At 39.7% G+C, this 19,784-nt stretch overlaps 1 protein-coding gene across 1 annotated transcript; it reads right to left on the bottom strand.

Annotated features, from left to right (window-relative positions):
- Positions 1-1,297: 1,297 nt before the first annotated feature.
- On the bottom strand, positions 1,298-19,710 carry LOC140011062 (uncharacterized). The gene is made up of 6 exons (XM_072059132.1): positions 19,198-19,710; positions 18,731-19,048; positions 18,349-18,544; positions 17,924-18,012; positions 17,762-17,830; positions 1,298-1,447 (listed from the first exon to the last, which is right to left on the bottom strand). The coding sequence occupies exons 1-6, from the start codon at positions 19,708-19,710 to the stop codon at positions 1,298-1,300; spliced, it is 1,335 nt and encodes a 444-aa protein (XP_071915233.1).
- Between the last annotated feature and the right edge of the window lie 74 nt (positions 19,711-19,784).

The raw sequence follows: 19,784 nt of genomic DNA, 5'->3' as shown, positions 1-19,784 counted from the left end.
GTCCCATTGGGCCCAGTCACGCGTGCACGGGCCAAGCTCTTCAAAGAATCACTCCATGTTCTAGTTAGAGTTGTCCAAGACCAACATGGAGTTCACAAAGATATTGAGGGCTTGGAGAGAGACAATATAGTCATTTACACCATGATCCAAGCCCACGAAGAGTCAAGCGGGCCACCAAGAGAATAAGGCCTTTTGCCCCATCAATTAGTTAGCAATTAGTTAATGATTAAGTAAGAGCATGGGCCGGCCCATCTTGCTCCAAGAGCATGGGCCGACTTTTTCCTTTTCCTAGCCTTTAGGATTTTAGTCACTTTAGCCTATAAATAGGCTTGCTTTGTAAGGTTTAAGGGTCAGAACTTTTATCAATAAAATTGTCTTATTTTCGTTCCTTCTTCTAAGAAGAGTGTACGAACCTTTTACTTGCTTTGGCAAGGGTTTTTGAGCAATCTTGCGTTTCGTTCTAAATTGTTCTACCGACCTATCCCGTGGAGTAGTCACCTTCATTGGAGTCGTCGTACTACCATTTTGAATCCAATCGTGTCGTCCGTTTGGTTCTAGATCCCGCAATTCCAAGTGTTGGACATCCTCGCTAGATCCTTGGGCAAACGTGCTACGTGTCTCGAAACAAGTTGATCGAGGAACGTATCACCACGCCTCAATTTCTTTCCCCTCTCAGCCTTGATGGCTAACTCAAGAAGGTCATGAATGTCCACATAATGTTGGAGCTCCAAGGCTTCCTGAAGGTCAGGATTGAGACCTCTAAGAAACCTGGCCATGGTCGTTTTGCCATCCTCTTGCATGTTTGCCCTCATCATGGCTATCTCGATCTCCTTGTAATAATCCTCCACACTCATGTTGCCTTGAGTGAGGTTTGCAGTTTGGAGTGGAGATCTCGATTGTAATAGTTTGGAACGAATCTCTTATGCATCAGTGCCTTGAGCTCTCGCCAAGTTCGGACTCGTGGTTCTCCCATTCTCCTTCTATGGGTCCTCACGTGGTCCCACCAAATTAGTGCGTAGTTGGTGAACTCAACGGCGGCAACTTTAACCTTTTGTTCCTCACTATAGTCGTAGCAGTCGAAGACCATCTCAATGCGGCCTTCCCATTCCAAGTAAGCTTCGGGATCACTCTTGCCTTTGAACGCGAGAACTTGAATTTTGAGTCCCTTGAGTTCGTTTTTAGACGTGTCCCTCGTAGGCCTCTCAGCACGTTCATCATCCTCACTACCCGAGTAGGCTTCACTATTTGCTCCCCTGGTGTCACGGTTACTCCGGTTGTGAGATCTAGATCGAGAGCCTCATGTGAGACTTTTGGAGAGTTCATCAAAGCAAGTGTGCAATTCCTCCATTTGTTGCTCGCTAACTCGCCTGAGCTCGTTCTTCATGGCGGTGAACATCAAGGAGTAGCCAGTGGGTGGTTGTTGTTGCTCCATGTCTCTCTTGATGCCCTGCAAAAGGTTAGTAACAAGAAGAAATAGTGCAAATATATCCTCACTTTACTCCCTTAGTGTATCACTCTCGCACGTGTTTATCACTCAAGACACTCTCTAAGCAATCTTACCCAATGCCTTTACCTGTCGGTTGAGGTGGATGAGAAATGCTGCTCGAGTCCAATAATCGTCACCAACTTTTCCCACAAGAGTAGGCAAGAGTGCAGGACACAATTGGGTGAGATTTTGAGATGGAATGGACGAAATTTGAAAGGTTATGGGCGGTGGGCAGACTTAGGAATGACGCTAAGAAAGGAAGCCCTAGGTTTCCTAAGATGTAGGAGTGGTTCCTAAAACGTAGGAGTGAAAGTAGGAGTGGTTCCCTAAAGCAAGGAGAGAAAATAGGAAAGTGTCCAAGTGAAACAAAGAGTTATCCAAGTATTTTTCTTAGTTTCCTAAATTAATTGGGAAAACAAGTTGGTTTTGGAAACTCCTTAGGAAACCTCTCTTGAACAAACCTTTAGAAACTTCCAAATTCCTCTCCAAAACAGATTTGGATTCTTTCCTTCCTTTAACCGAAATTTCCAGATTTTTTCTCCTTCTTGAACCCTTTCCCAAGGTCGGCTAATTCCCTATAAAAACCCCTCTCTTCACAGCCGCACCTTTCTCCAAGAAATTCGGCCCCCTTCACACTTCAAGGAACAAACAATTCAGCTCCCTCCCTCTCTTTGCAAGGCAAGGCAGCTTTGGTTCTTGTTTCAAGACAATGGCCTCCCAAGATAATGTGAGCAATGTCACTCAAGGATCCCCCTAACGGGCTGCTCAAGAAGCTCCGAAGAATTTTGTTCCTAAGCCAAGAAAGCCCCGTATGGATGCAAGAACGTACAAGAAACTTTTTATTCGATGGGAAGTTCAAGTTTTCAAGACACAAGATGGCCAAGAAATTCAAGAACCTCGAAGGGTGGTTCAAGTTATCAAGGCACAAGGTGATCAAGAATTGCAAGAAGAGGTAGGACAAAACTTTTGAACGCTTTCTTTGTGTAATTTTCTGGTTACAAAAGGTACAAACAGATTTGGCAATACAAGTTTACTTCCTTGCTTGTCTTCTTTGCTTCTTGCCAACCGCGTGCTTCCTCTTTCTTTTCTTTTTCCGTTTCTATTTTTTTTCTTTTTTTCTTTTTTTAACTTAACAACGAAAAGCAAAGGCCACTTGGCCACAAGAAATAATTTCCAGATTCGGTCAGTGTGAAACCCCAACTTTTAGAATACTATTGTTGTTTAGTCTCAAAAAAAAAAATATTATGCTTCCTTTAGTTTAGTTTTATTTTAAGACATTGTTTTGTTTTAAAGACTAGAAACCCTAAATTCCAATAAAAAAATCCTAGTTTTACTTGTGACTACTCGGTTTTCTCAAATCTCTCATATTTTACCCAAAACCCTAACTGGTATCAAGGGAATTGCAAAATCCCTCACGTTTTTCTTAAAAATCTCCTTTTAATTGAAAATTATGATTTTATAATAGCCCTACCACCCAATCACCTCACAATAAGTGCAAATGAACATGAAAGTAAAGGTTTTCCCTTTTCGTTTTTAAGTTAGCGCGAATTAGGGTTTTCACGTTTTTTCGTAGTGTGACTATTCGGTACGGAGTGAGGATCAAATTTGGTAGGTAAGAGTGACTTTTGGATGAGGAAATATCATATGATTTGAAGTGATAATAATAAGTTAGTGATTAGAAGGTAAAAACCCTAGTATACGTGATTTAAGAAAAAACAGCTCGAACCAACGGGTATCGATCACTAACGATTGAACCCACCACTTGACCACCACTTCCTTACCACCACATACCCTTGATATTTTTGCAAAATATCACCCCTCATCCTCAGCCATATAACAGAAATATGTGGCCAAAATGCAAGGAAAAGAAAGCAAAACTTGGATGGCTTTGGTGGTGACAAGTGTCAACCATCTATGGTTTCTTGACCAACCTTTTATCTGACCTTCTTATCTTCCATTTGAGTTCATCTTTCCTCATTTTTTTTTCTGTTTTGGGCCAAGCTTAAGAGAGAGAGAGAGAGAGAGAGAGAGAGAGAGAGAGAGCAAGAGAAACACCTTCAATCCATCTTGAGTTTGAACCATTTGAGTGAAAACAAGAAAAACTAAACCGATTAATCACTAGTTTGGAAGCTTGGGAAGCTTAAAGAACCAAAAATTTCAAGGAGAGGTGGAGGATCATTCTTGCAAGCTCTTGTCTTGAGGTATAATGGCTGATCAACCTTTCTTTCTCCATTAATCATGATTAAGTTGGGTATTAATGGTAGTATTGTGCTTGTGATGCTTGTTTCAAGTGATTTTGATGATTGGATGGATGACTTTTGAGTTAGGGTTTCTTGTGGGTTAAGTGTTATATGATGTATATATATGGTATATAATCTTGTAAAGGAGAAAGTAGTGGTAGTTTTAAGGTAAAAATATGAATTATAGCTTGCATATAACAAAATTCCAGAATTGAGATTTCTTATGGTTCAGTTCTGCCTGTTTCTGTTTGAGTATGTTAGAGGCCGAATTAGACTTAGCACAAAACATGAAAGTTGTATAGAATGATATTAAATGGTTTCCTACAAAATTTTAGCTCAATCGGAGCAACGTAACCTGTGAAAAGACAAAAATACCCTAACTGCCCTAGGAGTAAAGTCAGTGGACAGTTTTGACAGTACACTAAGTTGGTTGCGTTTGTTCACCTGGATACGTACTGAACTAGCTTTTAGTCAAAACATGAAAGTTTTAGTACTTTGTCTTAGCTTTCAACGCCTCCAAGAATGCCTTAAACGGACTTTGGTAGCTTGAGATATGGCCATTAGGAGGTAGTACGGTTAACTGGCCGGTTAGTTGGAATTTGGTTCTGTGAATTGGGAATTTGACTGGGTTACACTGGAAATTAGACTAGGTGGTCTTCACCAAAGTTGTAGCTCTCTGCCTTAGCTTCGAAACGGTATATGTTTCACCTCAATACGATAAGTGTAACCTCGGTTGTGTCCGTTACGTAAAAATACGTCAAATCTGTCTTTTGTTAAACTTCATTTCCGCACATGTCGTTAGCTTGATTTTTGTACTTGTATTACCTTGAGCCTATTGAACGGCTATTGAAATGAAATTATGTTATGTGTAACTTTGGGTTTGATTGAGGAAAATAATGAAGCCGTATATGGCTGGAAAATAGGTAAATACAAAGGGCGTGCTGCCCAAATTTACGCCCGAGAACTAGAAAGAGATACTTACGACTTGAGTAAGGCTTGAGAGCGAATACCACGTGAACCATCTAGGATATTTTTGTCTTGTTTATCGAGATATATAAGTTAGAATTTGGCCAAACTTGTACCCTTGGGAAATGAAATACCAACTACTCCGAAGACGTTTTTCTCGTACTTTCGACTCAAATGGTATTTTCAAACATAATTGTTACAAAGTGTCACAGTTTGAAAAGCGGACGAGTGGTTTACGAATATTCTCCAAATGAATTTCAATTAAGTGGTTCTTATTAAACGAAACATTTAAGTTTCGACCCTTAGTCGATTTCCAAAGTTCTTAAACAATGTTTTATCGCAGATTTGGATTCCACACACGGAGTAATACCCGAACGTAACTCGTAAAGGCACCACATCTTTTGGTGAGTAATTGGGTTGTTATTGATGTGAAATTGTTAAAGTGCTTTGTATATGTTAAATGGGTACTTAGGCGAGGGTGTACTTTATCTCACTCGACCTAAACCCATCCTTTGTTTTGATTTCATATTTGAGAATACATGCCTTATGTTGAGTAACACCCTTTTGCTGTGTGCTGATGGGGGTGATTACATGACTTGAGTATCACCCTTTTGTTGTGTGCTGATAGGGGTGATTACTTGACTTGAATTAAACCCCATTTTCTGTGTGCCGTTTGGGGTAAGTACTTTGTTGTGTACTTTGTTGAGAGATACCATCTATTGAGAGATCGGATATCTCAGGGCTTGGTTCCAGCCCGGTTCCAAGGGTTAGACGAACTATTCGAGCCAGCTGGGGCTTGGTCGAAGATAGTTCCATGCTAACCTTGGGATTTAGTTCTTTGTTAAAGCTTTGACGAAAGCTAAGTTATTTTGTTTCGCTCGAGCTGCTGTGTGCTGTTGACTGGCCAGCGGGGGTTGATAAGGTGAACGGGGAAAGTTAAGTGGAGTCTACGGACCATGAGTACTTTGGTTGACGGAGTGTCAACAGGCGTTCAAGCTCGGGGAATTGAACTGGCTTTGGAGCCACCCGTATCCTACCATTGTGATGTTACTTTTCTGTTGTTGATGTGAAATATCCTGATTTACTTGTTTAATTATGTGAGTTTACATTTTTACCCCTGATTACTCACTAAGAGCTTACCCCATTCCATTTGTTTTCCTTAGCAAGGGGCCGACGCGGGGATCGCTCGGGAAGGTGTTTAGTCTTTTGATTAGAGAATAGTTGAATTTATCCTTGTTATAAGTTGACTAGTAAGATGTATATAGTTGTCGTGGTGGTTGTAGTTATCAGCTTTTCTAGGGTTTACTTTCTGGTACTCGTGATATGTAATTCTTGGAGAATTGGATGTAATATTTGGGATTTATCTTGTATTTCATTTGAGGACCGTAGTGAACGACTGAGTCCCGGCGAGAGCTGGGCAGGCGGTCCGCCGAACCCTTTGGTTCGCCTTAGGGGGAGGTGGGGCCGTCACAGTCAGCCCCCTATTTTTTCCACAAGCAACGCTCAGACATCAAGTTCTCGCAAGAATTCTCCAAGAATTCTCAAAGAAGCTTTCAAGAGCTTGAAGGGTTTGAAGATTGATTTCAGGAAACTCAAGAAACCCTACATCCTTGTAGGTTTCCTTCAAGATTCGCAAGACCCAACAAGTTAACCCAAAATTAGTCTAGAAAATTAAGAAAGCAACTTGGATAGTTCATGAACTGATTTGGACAGATTTGAAAAGATGAAGCCCTAGCCGCCAAAAGCAAACCCTAGCCGCCAAAAACAAACCCTAACCGCCAAGGAAAACCCTAGCCGTCGCCTACTTGTGTGCTTGTTGTTTTGGACAGATTCTTGGTGCAACAATCGACACAAGAGATGGTCAGATTTGTCAAGGCAACAACTACGCATGCATGGATAGATTTGACACAAACAAGGAGCAACACTTACGGGCAGAATGTTATGCAACAACGATTCCTTGTCTAAAAAGGATTAGGCCGCTAGGTCTCTAGCCTATAAAAGGCTCCTTTTGTATAAGCAAAGGGGGTTACGTACTTTGATAATAAAATTTTAGTTTTGTTTTCTCTTCCATTGTTGAGAGAATCAATTCCTTTACTTGCCTTGGCAAGGGTTCTTGAGCAATCTTGCGATTGTCCTTGATTGTTCAACCGACCTATCCACTAGAGTATCCACCTCGATTGGAGTCGTCGTTCTACCGCCTTGAGTCAAGTCGAGTCGTCCTTCTTGATTCTAGGAGTCGCAATCCAAACGGTTGGAAATCTCGCTAGATCATTGGGCAAACGTGTTACGTGGCTTGAAACGTGTTGATCGAGGAGCGTATCAGACATAAGTTGGGCCGAATTATTTAACTCCATTAATTAACTAGACCAACTAATTAAAACATGACACTATAACAACCAACTCAACTAACAAAACCAACTACTAACATTACTTGATGCTTCATTGACTTGGATCAATGTGTAGACAACTTCAAGCCTTCAATGTCTCTATGAAAGCCTTGAGTCAAGGCCGCCATCCATCTCGCCATCCGTGCACACATCACAAATACTTACTTATTCAAGGAAGGTAGCCAAGAGTCATTAGAGAGCTTTGGTGAGATCATTAGATTGTGTAAATTTGAGTGATACACGAGTGACGAGTGCATACATGTAAGTTTGTGTGTTGTGAGGAATTTCTTTCTGTCGCTAACCATTTTGCAAGTCACGTAATCATGCCTAGTGGAGTTGCATCTTGTACATATAATCAAAAACTCTTGGAGAATGAGCCTCTCAAGAGGAGGGGTTCCAAGCAATATACTTCCAAGTACTCTAGTTCCAAACAGTCTAGCTCCAAGCATTCACAACATGAGTTTCATTCACTTAGGGAGGAGATGTGAGAACCTAGAAATTTGATAATTTATCTAGTTTAACTACATGGTACTTTATTTATTAAGTCATCTATTTGGTTATTTATTGATTTGATGATGATTTTTCCTTAATGCATGTGAAAGTTAATGTGTGGGGTAAAATGAAAATTTCCTTTGTAGTGGGGTGTAAAAAGGAACTTTTGGAAAAAAAGAGGACTTTAGTGCAATAAGAGAGAGAATTGGGACACTTGGAGCTAGAGAGCTCTAGAAGGTGACAAGTTTTGGGACACTTGGAGCTAAAGAACTTTAGAAGGTGACAAATGTCACCATAGGAACCAAGGGAGACCTTTGACCAAGTTTTCTTAGCATTTAATCTTTCCTTTCTTGCCTTAAAAATAAATAAATAAATAAAACAACCAAAATCAAGAGGAAAGGAGAGAGAGAGGGCCGAGAGCTAGGAAAAAAAAAAAGAGAAGAAAAGCTCAACTTTTTTTCCTCCATTTTTGCTTCAAATCTTTCCCAACTTTGGATGATTCTTGGAATCTTGCTTGAGCTTGAAAGAAAGTCTTGCTTGGAGGCAACTCTTGGAGGAAACTTGGACTTGTTGCTCGATTGATATTGCTAGGAGAGATATTGGCTTGAAACCCTCTTTTTCCTTCAAGTGTCTAGTAGATTTGTAGTTAGAAAAATTGAATCTTTGATGGGTTGTTGATAGGTTTCCTTGAAACCTTGATTTAGGTAGATGACTTGAGGAAAATTCCTTATATTTTCATGGCAAGCTAGGTAGATGACTTGAGGTTCATTCTTGTGCTTTTATGATGAATGTTTATGGTAGATTTTGGTGTTTTAAAACTTGATGTTGTGGCTTGTGTGTATATTTCTTGGAAAGTTTGAATCTGGGTTGGATTTTGTTGCAAATTTTGGTGAAAAAATTCCGTTTTGAAAGCTTCTCGATGGCCGAAACTTTTGAGTGCTATTAGCCCTTATTTTCAAGAAATTTTGGGGAAAATCTTGCTCTACAAACTATGTTGGGCATTAAACTTTGACTGAGTTGGATTTGGACCAAAATCATGAGCTTAAGTGAGAAGGTTGAGTCAAGGGTTGCTGAAAATTTTGTTATATAGGAGACTCTGAGCAGTCTTGGAAAATCTATTGTATCTTGGTGTAGAAAAATCTAAATTGAGTTCTGCTTGCTGCATTTGAAACTAGATTTAGAATGCTTTGTACCATAAAAATTTCAGAATTTTTCTCAATTCCTATGAATATCTGTGATTTTTCAAAATTAACTGAATTTCCACACCTGTTCTGTCTTTCTACTGGACAAAGTAGCAACTTGAGGTTGGAATTTGACTAACTTCTGGGCAGAATCTTGCAAATGTGCCTACTGGAAAATTGTAACCCTTTGAGTCTATTTTCCAATGGTATAAAGTTTATAATTTTTGGACTTAAAAAACTTGCGATACTATTTTTCAAATAGTGTCGTGCAAAACTGGTGAAAATTCCATTTTCTCAACTTGTTCTTGCTTCCATTTCCAAATTTAAGTTGCAGTTGTTAAACCATTTTGAACTTGGTTTTATGAGTGGAATTGAGGTTTAAATGAAAGGAAATGAGTTTCTTCAAATCATTTTAGGTCAGACAATTTTCAACTTTGTATTTTGAAAGTCTTGTTCTAATTTCTGCAAACGTTTGACTATAATCGATGCTCTTTGTGACGGTCCCACCTCCCCCTAAGGCGTACCAAAGGGTTCGGCGGGTCGCCTGCCTAACTCGCGCCAGGACTCACTCACTCACAACAGTCCTCAAATGAAATACAAGATAAATCCCAAATATTACATCCAATTCTCCAAGAATTACATATCACGGGTACCAGAAAGTAAACCCTAGAAAAGCTGATAACTACAACCACCACGATAACTATATACATCTTACTAGTCAACTTATAACAAGAATAAATTCAACTATTCTCTAATCAAAAGACTAAACACCTTCCCGAGTGATCCCCGCGTCGGCCCCCTGCTAAGGAAAACAAATGGAATGGGGTAAGCAATATGCTTAGTGAGTAATCAGGCGTAAAAATGTAAACTCACATAATTAAACAAGTAAATCAGGATATTTCATATCAACAACAGAAAAGTAACATCACAATGGTAGGATACGGGTGGCTCCAAAACCAGTTCAATTCCCTGAGCTTGAACGCTTGTTGACACTCCGTCAACCACAGTACTCATGGTCCGTAGACTCCACTTACACTACTCTCCGTCCACCTTATCAACCCCCGCTGGCCAGTCAACAACACACAGCAGCTCGAGCGAAACAAAATAACTTAGCTTTCGTCAAAGCTTTAACAAGGAACTAAATCCCAAGTTTAGCATGGAACTATCTTCGACCAAGCCCCAGCTGGCTCGAATAGTTCGTCTAACCCTGGGAACCGGGTTGGAACCAAGCCCTGAGATATCCGATCTCTCAATAGATGGTATCTCTCAATAAAGTACACAACAAAGTACTTACCCCAAACAGCACACAGCAAATGGGGTTTAATTCAAGTCCTGTAATCACCTCCATCAGCACACAGCAAAAGAGCGATACTCAAGTAATGTAATCACCCCCATCAGCACACAGCAAAAGGGTGTTACTCAACATAAGGCATGTATTCTCAAATATGAAATCAAAACAAAGGATGGGTTTAGGTCGAGTGAGATAAAGTACACCCTCGCCTAAGTACCCATTTAACATATTCAAAGCACTTTAACAATTTGACATCAATAACAATCCAATTACTCATTTGATAAAGCTTGGCACGAAAAACGATACAATTCACTGAGCTTGACCGTCACCGTCAAAAGCCTCACAATCTGTATTGACAGATTATATACACACATAAGTGAAACGACCACACAATAGCAGTTTATTACTTAAACGATCGAATACGGTCGAAAACGATAAAAAATAATCAAAACGGTCAAAATGACGTTAAGGCCAAAAGAATGTCGAAATTGGCCGAAACGGCCGGAATGGTAATAAAATACCAAAAGTAGACCTAAACGGTCCAAAACGGCAAAAACGGTTGAGAAATGCACGTGCGCGTCCGTGAAAATGAAAATGGTACAAAACGGGTTACACGATTTGCCCATAATTGGAGCTGTGGTTATCGGATGAAAATGTACTAGATGGTGTCTCGAACCTTAGAAAAAAGGTTACAACTTCCATGAAGATACCTCGACCCATTTTTCAGTGCATCCAAGTTAAATTTGCAAAATACAAAACTAGAACTCCAAAGGCTAGTTTATCTTTCTCGTGAAAATTTGGCGGCATGCCCCTTGTGTTTACCCATTTTCCAGCCATTTATGGCTTCAATATTTTCCTCAAACAAACTCAAAGTTACATACAAAATAATCTCATTTCAATAGCCGTTCAATAGGCTCAAGGTCATACAGGTACAAAATCAAGCTAACGACATGTGCGGAAATGAAGTTTAGCAAAAGACAGATTTGACGTGTTTTTACGTAACGGACACAACCGAGGCTACGCGTATCGGATTGAGGTGTAAATTATACCGTTTCGAAGCTAAGGCAGAGAGCTACAACTTTGGTGAAGACTACCTAGCCTAATTTCCAGTGTAACCCAGTCAAATTCCCAATTCACAGAACCAAATTCCAACTAACCGGCCAGTTAACCGTACTACCTCCAAATGGCCATATCTCAAGCTACCAAAGTCCGTTTAAGGAGTTCTTGGAGGCGTTGAAAAGCTAAGACAAATTAATAAAACTTTCATGTTTTGGAACATGGCTAAATCAGCACGGATCATAGTGAATAGACACGGTCAATTGGATGACCTGTCTAAAACGGATCACTGGATGCATCCTAGGGCAGTGAGGGTATTTTGGTCTTTTCATAGGCTACGTTGCTCCGATTGAGTTCAAATTTTGTATAAAATCATAAAATATCATTCTCTACAACTTTTATGTTTTGTACTAAGCCTAATTTGGCCTCTAGCATGATGAAATAGAACCGGACAGAACTGAAGCTAAGATTTCCAGAAATCTGGAATTTTTGTTATTTCAAGCTATAATTCATATTTTCACCTTGAAACTACCACTACTACTACCTTTACAAGATCATATACCACATATATGCATCATACAACACCAACCCACAAGAAACCCTAACTCAAAAGTCATCCATCCAATCATCAAAACTCTTTGAAACAAGCATCACAAGCACTATACTAACATCAATACCCAACTTAATCATGATTAATGGAAAAGAAATGGTTGATCAGCCATTATACCTCAAGGCAAGACCTTTCTAGGATGATCCTTCACCTCTCCTTGATATTCTTGGTTCCTTAGGCTTCCCAAGCTTCCAAACTAGTGATTGATCGGTTTAGTTTTTCTTGTTTTCACTCAAATGGTGCAAATCAAGATAAATTGAAGTTGTTTTCTCTTGCTCTTTCTCTCTCTCTTATTCATGGCTAGGAGGAAGAAAATGAGGACAATTTGTGTGTTTTTTGATGATAAATATGGAGGAAAATGAGTTAGGCAAGAAGCCATAGATAGCCGACAAGTGGCACCACCAAAATCCATCCAAATTTTATTTTCTTTTCCTTGCATTTTGGCCACATATTTTGGTTATATGGCTGAGGATGAGGGGGGATATTTTGTAAAAATATCAAGGGTATGTGGTGGTAAGGAAGTGGTGATTAATGGGGGGGTTCAATCGGTAGTAATCGATACTCGTCGGTTCGAGCCGTTTTTCTTAAATCGCGTATACTAGGGTTTTTAACTTCTAATCACTAACTTATTATTATCACTTCTAATCATATAATATTTCCTCATCCAAAAGTCACTCTTACCTACCAAATTTGATCCTCACTCCGTACTGAATAGTCACACTATGAAAAAACGTGAAAATCCTAATTCGCGCTAACTTGGAAACGGACAACGAAAACCCTTACTTCCATATTCATTTACACTTATTGTGAGGTGATTGGGTAGTAGGGCCATAAAAAATGAATAATTTCCAAATAAAAGGGTATTTTTAAGAAAAACGTGAGTGGTTTTACAATTCCATAAATTGAATTTAGGGTTTCGATTAAAATATGAGAAATTTAAGAAAACGGTCAGTCACAAGTGAAACTAGGGTTTTGATTAGACTTTTAGGGTTTCCAGTCTTTTAAAATAAAACAAGGTTTTAAATCAAACCCAAAGAAATAACTTTAGTTTCTTCTTTAAAACAAAATAATGGTTTAAAATAAAAATAAACTAAAGAAACCGTAATATCCTCATTGAGACTAAACAAAAAATGATCCTAAAAGTTGGGGTATCACACTCTTGTGCTCCAAATGACTTTGGCAACGTTGATTTAGTAAGTACATGAGGTTTTCTTCTCGATTGCAACATGAAAATATTATATTTTGATAGGTTATATGGGCATAAAACTTGTAAATTGATGCATTTTCTAAATGAAGTTTTGAAATCTCAATTTCTTCATGTATTTTGGTTTTGTATTGCTAGTCTTTTAATATAGTATATGACCACAGGACTCGAGAGAGTATAAGAGGACGAACCAAGGTTAAAGTGAAGGGTTGCATTGATTGGTGAGTGTTCCAATGCATGTTATTTGACTTGAGAAAATGCTATTATTTGCTTAAGAGCTCTTTTTTGAATGACATGCGAATAAGTGAATGACTGTTGTGATTTTCTTGTCTTGTTAATTTGCTATGAGCGTATGTTTACATTGCATGAATGCATGATAAATGTGCAAGAATGTAGGCTGATGTGTACTTTATCGCATCGGCTAAACTGAGCTTAACCCTATGCTGGCACTCTATCTGAGACCCGCCATTTGCGAGGTCGGATCACCTGGATAGCTTTGACTTTATAACTTACCAATGTTAAGTGCAAAGTTCAAAACTCTTTACTGAAAGGCCTTGAGTACAATGTTAAATGTTTAATGTTAAATGAGGGGAATTGTTGATTTTTCGGAGGGCATAAGGTGAATGTTAAATGAGGGAATTGTTGATCTTTCGGAGGACATAAGGTAGGAGTTCGGAGGTTATAAGGTGGTAAAATGTAGGGGATTGTTTATTGGCAGTTATAAGGTGAATGTTGCTCCCTATGAGCCCCGTATCCTTTTAGTTTTTAAATTATTGTTCCTCCTTGTATTTACTTGAACGAATGATTGAATGCACACATGAATGTTATTGTTTAGGAAGTATTTTACATTGAAAGATTCCTATTACAATTAATTGTTGCACTACCAGTTTCTAAAGTTGAGTATCAATTTATTTGAACCTATAGTACTTGGGAAAATGTGCTTACATATTAAATTCTGTTATTCTCTTATTTTTTCTGTTTACCTGGAATGCTCACTGGGCGTAAGCTCATCCAACGTTTTGTTTTTCTTAACAGAATTCGGATCCGAGAGTGCTCAAGAATATTGTTGGAATGTTTTGAGAGAATTTAAGTTTTTATTTTAGTAGAAATGATTGTAGTGTATATATTTTTGGGTTGTAATTAAGATAGACTCCGAATGATGATTCTTTTGTTCGCGAACATATGGATGTATGTAAATGTTATTTTGGGGTGTAATAAGTATTATTTTGGTTAGTTTAGAAATTTCAAATAATTCTTGCTATGGTTGTAGTGAGTCCTGGCGAGAGTTGGGTAGGCGGCCGCTGACCCCTCTGGTTCACCTTTGGGGAAAGTGGGGCTGTCACAGGAGATGGATCCTTATCGTGCTTTGTGTGCATATGAAAGATATAAGCATACTTGTGATGAGTATGAGAAGGAACAAAGAAGTTTATGTCAAGCATCTAGGCTAAGGTCATCCTCAAGTAAACGAGATTCATTTAAGGAGTATCGTGACAATTGAGTCATGGAACCTAAGAAATCTTGAATTGAGTCAAAGTCGCGTGAACCAAAGGATGACTTCCGAAGTTGGACTAAAGAATTGGTTAATTCTATGATGAAAGAGATTATGACATATTTTCAAAACATCATTTCTTGAGAGTTGCTCTTGTGGTTCAATGAGAGTTGCTCTTGAACATCTAGAATCATCTGGTGTTCGCTTGACTTATCAATCAAGTTCATCATCCTTGATTGTGGCACCTTCTAACATTCCTAGGGTTATAGTATCGAGGTTCAAATCATGGTGATACAAACGTCGCCAACGGTTGTGACGAAACCCGTAAGAGATTAGACTCAGGATCGACAAGAGGATACCAAGCTTGGAGCGGATGACCTCAACCTGTTAATCACGTGGTTAACGAACCTTGGTATAAAAGTAGAGGACGCCACAATCTAGTGTGATTCTAGATTGATAAGTCACGAACACCTAGATAAATTCTAAGGTATTCAAGAAGCCTTGGAGAAACCAAGAAACTCCCAATTTGTATTGTATTAATTGAATGATTGAATGAATAAAACATGACCCTTGGTAGGCTATTTATAGCCATACAAATGGAAAACCTAACGTGTAATGGAAAGGCTAGACCTAAGGGAAATAAAACGAAGAAGGCTCCTACAATTTAGGGGTACTAGAGTTGGCCCTTTCTAGCTTGCAAGCTGGCCGACTTTGCCCTTGAATTGAAATGACAAAATAAGACTCCAAACAACTACTTAAACGGCTAAACAAGATACTCAAACTAGAAAGCCTTCAATTGTCATCCTCCTTGATTTGAACCACATGAACAACCTTCATTACTTCATGCTCAAGTCCCTTAATGACTTTGGGGATAATTTCTTGGCTTTGCAACTCACGAACAAGTCTTTGGAGTTCCTCTCGCATCTTCTTAGCATGTGCGCACGTCACAGGTCCTAAAGGTACTCGAACTATGCTCAATGGTGTCTCTTGGTTAGTATCATCCCCCTCCTCTTGAAAAGGATTTGTCCTCAAATCAGCTTCATCGTCTACAAGAAAAGGAGATAGATCAGAGACATTGAATGTTGCGCTTACATTGTACTCACCGGGGAGGTCTAGCTTGTAAGCATTGTCATTGATGAACTTGATGACTTGAAATGGCTCATCTCCTCATGGAAGGAGTTTATTGCGTCTTTGGACCGGGAACCTCTCCTTGCGTAGATGCAACCACACCCAATCTCCAGGCTCAAACACCACGCGGTGGCGTCCCTTGTTAACCCTTTGAGCCACTTAATCCATTCTTCGCTCAATGTTTAAGCGGACCTACTCATGCAACTTCTTCACAAAATCTGCTCGTTTAGCACTATCTATGTTAATGCGCTCAGAAGAAGGTAAAGGTGATAAGTCTAGTGGTGTTGAAGGGTTAAAACCATAGACTATTTCAAATGGTGAGAAATGAGTAGAACTATGCACCATACGGTTATATGCGAACTCAACATGGGGTAAACACTCTTCCCATGTTTTTCCTAATGATTTTCCTATGCGAATATTTTTCCTAATGATTGCACATAAGAGTGTAGACAATGTGCGGTTGACGACCTCAGTTTGACCATCAGTTTGTGGGTGACTAGTAGTAGAAAAGAGTAATTTAGTACCCCTTTTTCCCCACAAAGTTTTCCAAAAGTAACTCAAAAATTTGACATCCCTATTAGAGACAATTGTCCTAGGCATGCCATGCAATCTAATGATTTCTTTGAAAAACAAATCAGCAATGTGAGATGCATCATCTGTTTTGTGACATGGTATAAAATGTGCCATTTTTTAAAATCTATCAACAATAACAAAGATGCTATCATTACCCCTCTTTGACCTAGGTAACCCCAAAACAAAATCCATGGAAATGTCAGTCCAAGGTTCCTTAGGTACAGGTAAAAGACTATAGAGGCCATAGGGTTGAAGTTTGGATTTAGCTTTGTGGCAAGTGATGCACTTGGCCACCATTCGTTCCACATCGCGCTTCATCCTTGCACAGTGGAAATGTTCTTGAAGGATAGCTAAGGTTTTAGCCACACCAAAATGTCCCATCAAGCCACCTCCGTGTGCTTCCCTAACAAGTAAAGAGCGAATAGAGCAGTTAGGTATACACAGTCGATTGAGGTAGAAAAAAAATCTATCAAAGATGTAGAATTTACCTTGAGTTGCTGAACCACAAGAATCATAAATACCTGAGAAATCTGGGTCATTGGAGTATAGCTCTTTAACTAACTCAAACCCTAATAGCCTTGCATTAAGTTGAGTGAGTAAAGAGTAACGACGTGATAACGCATCAGCAACAACATTAGTTTTCCCAACTTTGTACTTAATCACATAGGGAAATGTTTCAATAAATGCAATTCACCTAACATGCTTATTCAACTTGTGTCGTGACTTAATGTGCTTAAGTGATTCATGGTCAGTGTGTATGACAAATTCTGATGCGGTTGAGCACGAGACCCATGGTACTCCAGTAGACCCTGTGAAGGTGCCCCAAGACCCAGTGACACGAGCACGGAGTAAGAGATTTAAGGAGTCGCTTCAAGCCTTGGTTCATGCCGTCCAAGCCCAAGAGAAACCGCCCATTGAAGGGATTGAGTTGGAAGATCCTTGCAAGACGACTAAAGTGTTACTTACAATTGAAGATACGCTCCACTGATGTTTGTCACGGATGTTACATTCAGTTTTTTTGAGATTATTGAATACAATTTCCAGAATTTCATCTATTCCTTGTGGCAGAAATTCCTTAGCTTGAGAAAGCTAAGTTGAACATCCTAGAGTTGATCCTAGGTTGCTCTTGACTTATCAATCAAGAACACACACTTGATTGTGGCGTCCTCTACCGTTGAATCTGTTCTTGAGTGGTCCAAGTTTGGGTTCAACTCCATCAAATCGTCAACGTGTTCCTCTAGATCCGAAGTAACTTCCGTGTCTCGCATCAAATTCCCTTGGTCTCAAATAATGTTGCCAAGTCTCCAAAGCACAAATCAAAGGGTACAACTCTTTATCATAAGTGGAATAATTCAAAGCTGCCCCATTGAATTTTTCACTAAAGTATGCAATTGGTTTGCCCTCTTGCATTAAGACAGCTCCTATACCCACCCCAGATGCATCACACTCGATTTCAAACATCTTGTCAAAGCATGGTAATGCAAGTAATGGTGCGTGTGTGAGTTGGTGTTTAAGCATTTGGAAAGCACGTTCTTGAGCATCACCCTACACAAATGGCTCATTTTTCTTAATTATAGCAGTTAAAGGTGCAACAATGGTACTAAAAATCTTTAACAAATCGTCCATAAAAACTAGCAAGACCATGAAAAGCTGCATACCTCACCCACCGTGCTTGGAGTAGGCCATTCGCGAATTGCTTTGACCTTCTCCTCGTCCACTTTGATTCCCTGTTTACTCACAACAAAGCCTAGGAAGACAAGTTGATCAGTACAAAAGGAGCACTTCTTAAGGTTAGCATAGAGTTTTTCCCTTCGAAGTACATCAAGAACAAGTTTCACATGCTCAACATGCTCATCTAGGCTCCTACTATAAATCAGTATGTCATCAAAATATACAACTACAAACTTTCCTAGAAAGGGACGAAGTACATGGTTCATTAACCTCATGAATGTACTAGGTGCATTAGTTAGTCCAAAGGGCATAACTAACCACTCATACAAGCCATGTTTGGTTTTAAAGGCCGTTTTCCATTCATCTCCCTCTTTCATCCTAATTTGATGATAACCGCTTTTTAGATCAATTTTAGTAAAAATCACAGCACCATATAACTCATCTAACATATCATCAAGTCTAGGAATAGGGTGACGATATTTTACCGTTATTGCATTGACGGCCCTACAGTCAGTGCACATTCGCCAACTTCCATCCTTTTTAGGCACCAAGATGACGGGAACAACGCACGGACTTAAGCTTTCCCACTCCCATCCTTTTGTTAGAAGCTCTTCGATTTGGCGTTGGAGTTCCTTTGTCTCATCTGGTCCTATTTTGTAAGCTGGTCTGTTAGGAAGTGAGGCATCTGGAACCAAGTCGATTTGATGCTCAATTCCCCTTATTGGTGGTAGTCCATTTGGAATCCCATCGGGGAAGACATCATCATAATCCTACAAGAGAGAGACAATACTAGATGGTAAAGTGTTAATAAGATTACTTGTAATAACCAACACCTATTTGCACAAAAGTACAACAATAGGTGTATTAACACTCAAAACTTTTCTTACTACATTGGCTTTTATCAGTAGATTTTGCCTTTTCTCTTTCTTTTCTATTTTGGCCGGCTCACTACATGCCTTTTCCCTCTCAATTTTCTCGGCCTTGTTATTTTCTTTTGAGCTCTCGGCTTTTTCCATCTTTTTCTTTCCATTCTCGAGCTCACTTTCCTTTATCAAGCTTTCCTGATCTTCACGAACTTGGCTAGGAGTAAGTGGCACAAGAATAATCCTCTTCGCGCCTTGTTTGAAGGAGTATTTATTGGTAACGCCATCAAACGTGACTCCTTTGTCAAATTGCCATGGTCTCCCCAATAATATATGGCATGCTTGCATAGGGACCACGTCGCATAATACCACATCCTCATACTTCCCAATTTGGAAAGGTACTTGGACTTGCTTGGTGACACACGAACATCCCCACTATCGTTCAACCATTGCAAACGATAAGGTGTTGGATGGCGTAGAGTGGGTAGTGCTAGTTTCTCCACCATCAAGGCACTAGCAACATTAGCACAACTACCCCTATCGATGATCAAGCTGCATACCTTTCCTTTGATATAGCATCGGGTGTATAAAATGTTCTTCCTTTGTGCATGGTCAGCGGTCTTGACTTGGGTTGCTAAGGCTCGCCTAACAACGAGTCCAACTCGCTCGTTGACGGGCAATGCTTCCTCTTCTTCTTCTTCTTCCTCAGGTGAGGGCAGCTCCTCTTTTTCATCCTCATCATCGGTGAGAAACTCACCATTTGGCAAGATGATCATGGTGTGTTGGTTAGGGCATTGACTAGCGATGTGCCATCGGCCTTGGCATTTGAAACATTTGGTATCTCGGTTTCGACCCATGCCCGACTCGATGGCAGTCCTCGATGGTGCCTTAGACTCCCACTTAGGCATATCCAGTCTTGATCTAGAGGGGATGGAACCACTCGACCCTTTATCCTCCCTTTTTGGTGGTGTAGTTCGAGGATAAATGGGTGAGAAGTTGGAGTAATTCCGAGATGGACCCCTCCTCTTAATCGTCCTTTCAATCTTGATGGCTTTCTCCACCAAGTTCCACATAATGGTGTAATTCCACTTGCTCGGCAATTTCGGTCCATAATTCATTCAGGAAGCGCGCCATAGTCACCTCTCGA

Source organism: Coffea arabica, chromosome 7e (genome assembly GCF_036785885.1).
Source record: "Coffea arabica cultivar ET-39 chromosome 7e, Coffea Arabica ET-39 HiFi, whole genome shotgun sequence".
Classification (NCBI taxonomy): Eukaryota; Viridiplantae; Streptophyta; class Magnoliopsida; order Gentianales; family Rubiaceae; genus Coffea; species Coffea arabica.
This window is presented reverse-complemented; position numbering and strand designations above follow the sequence as displayed.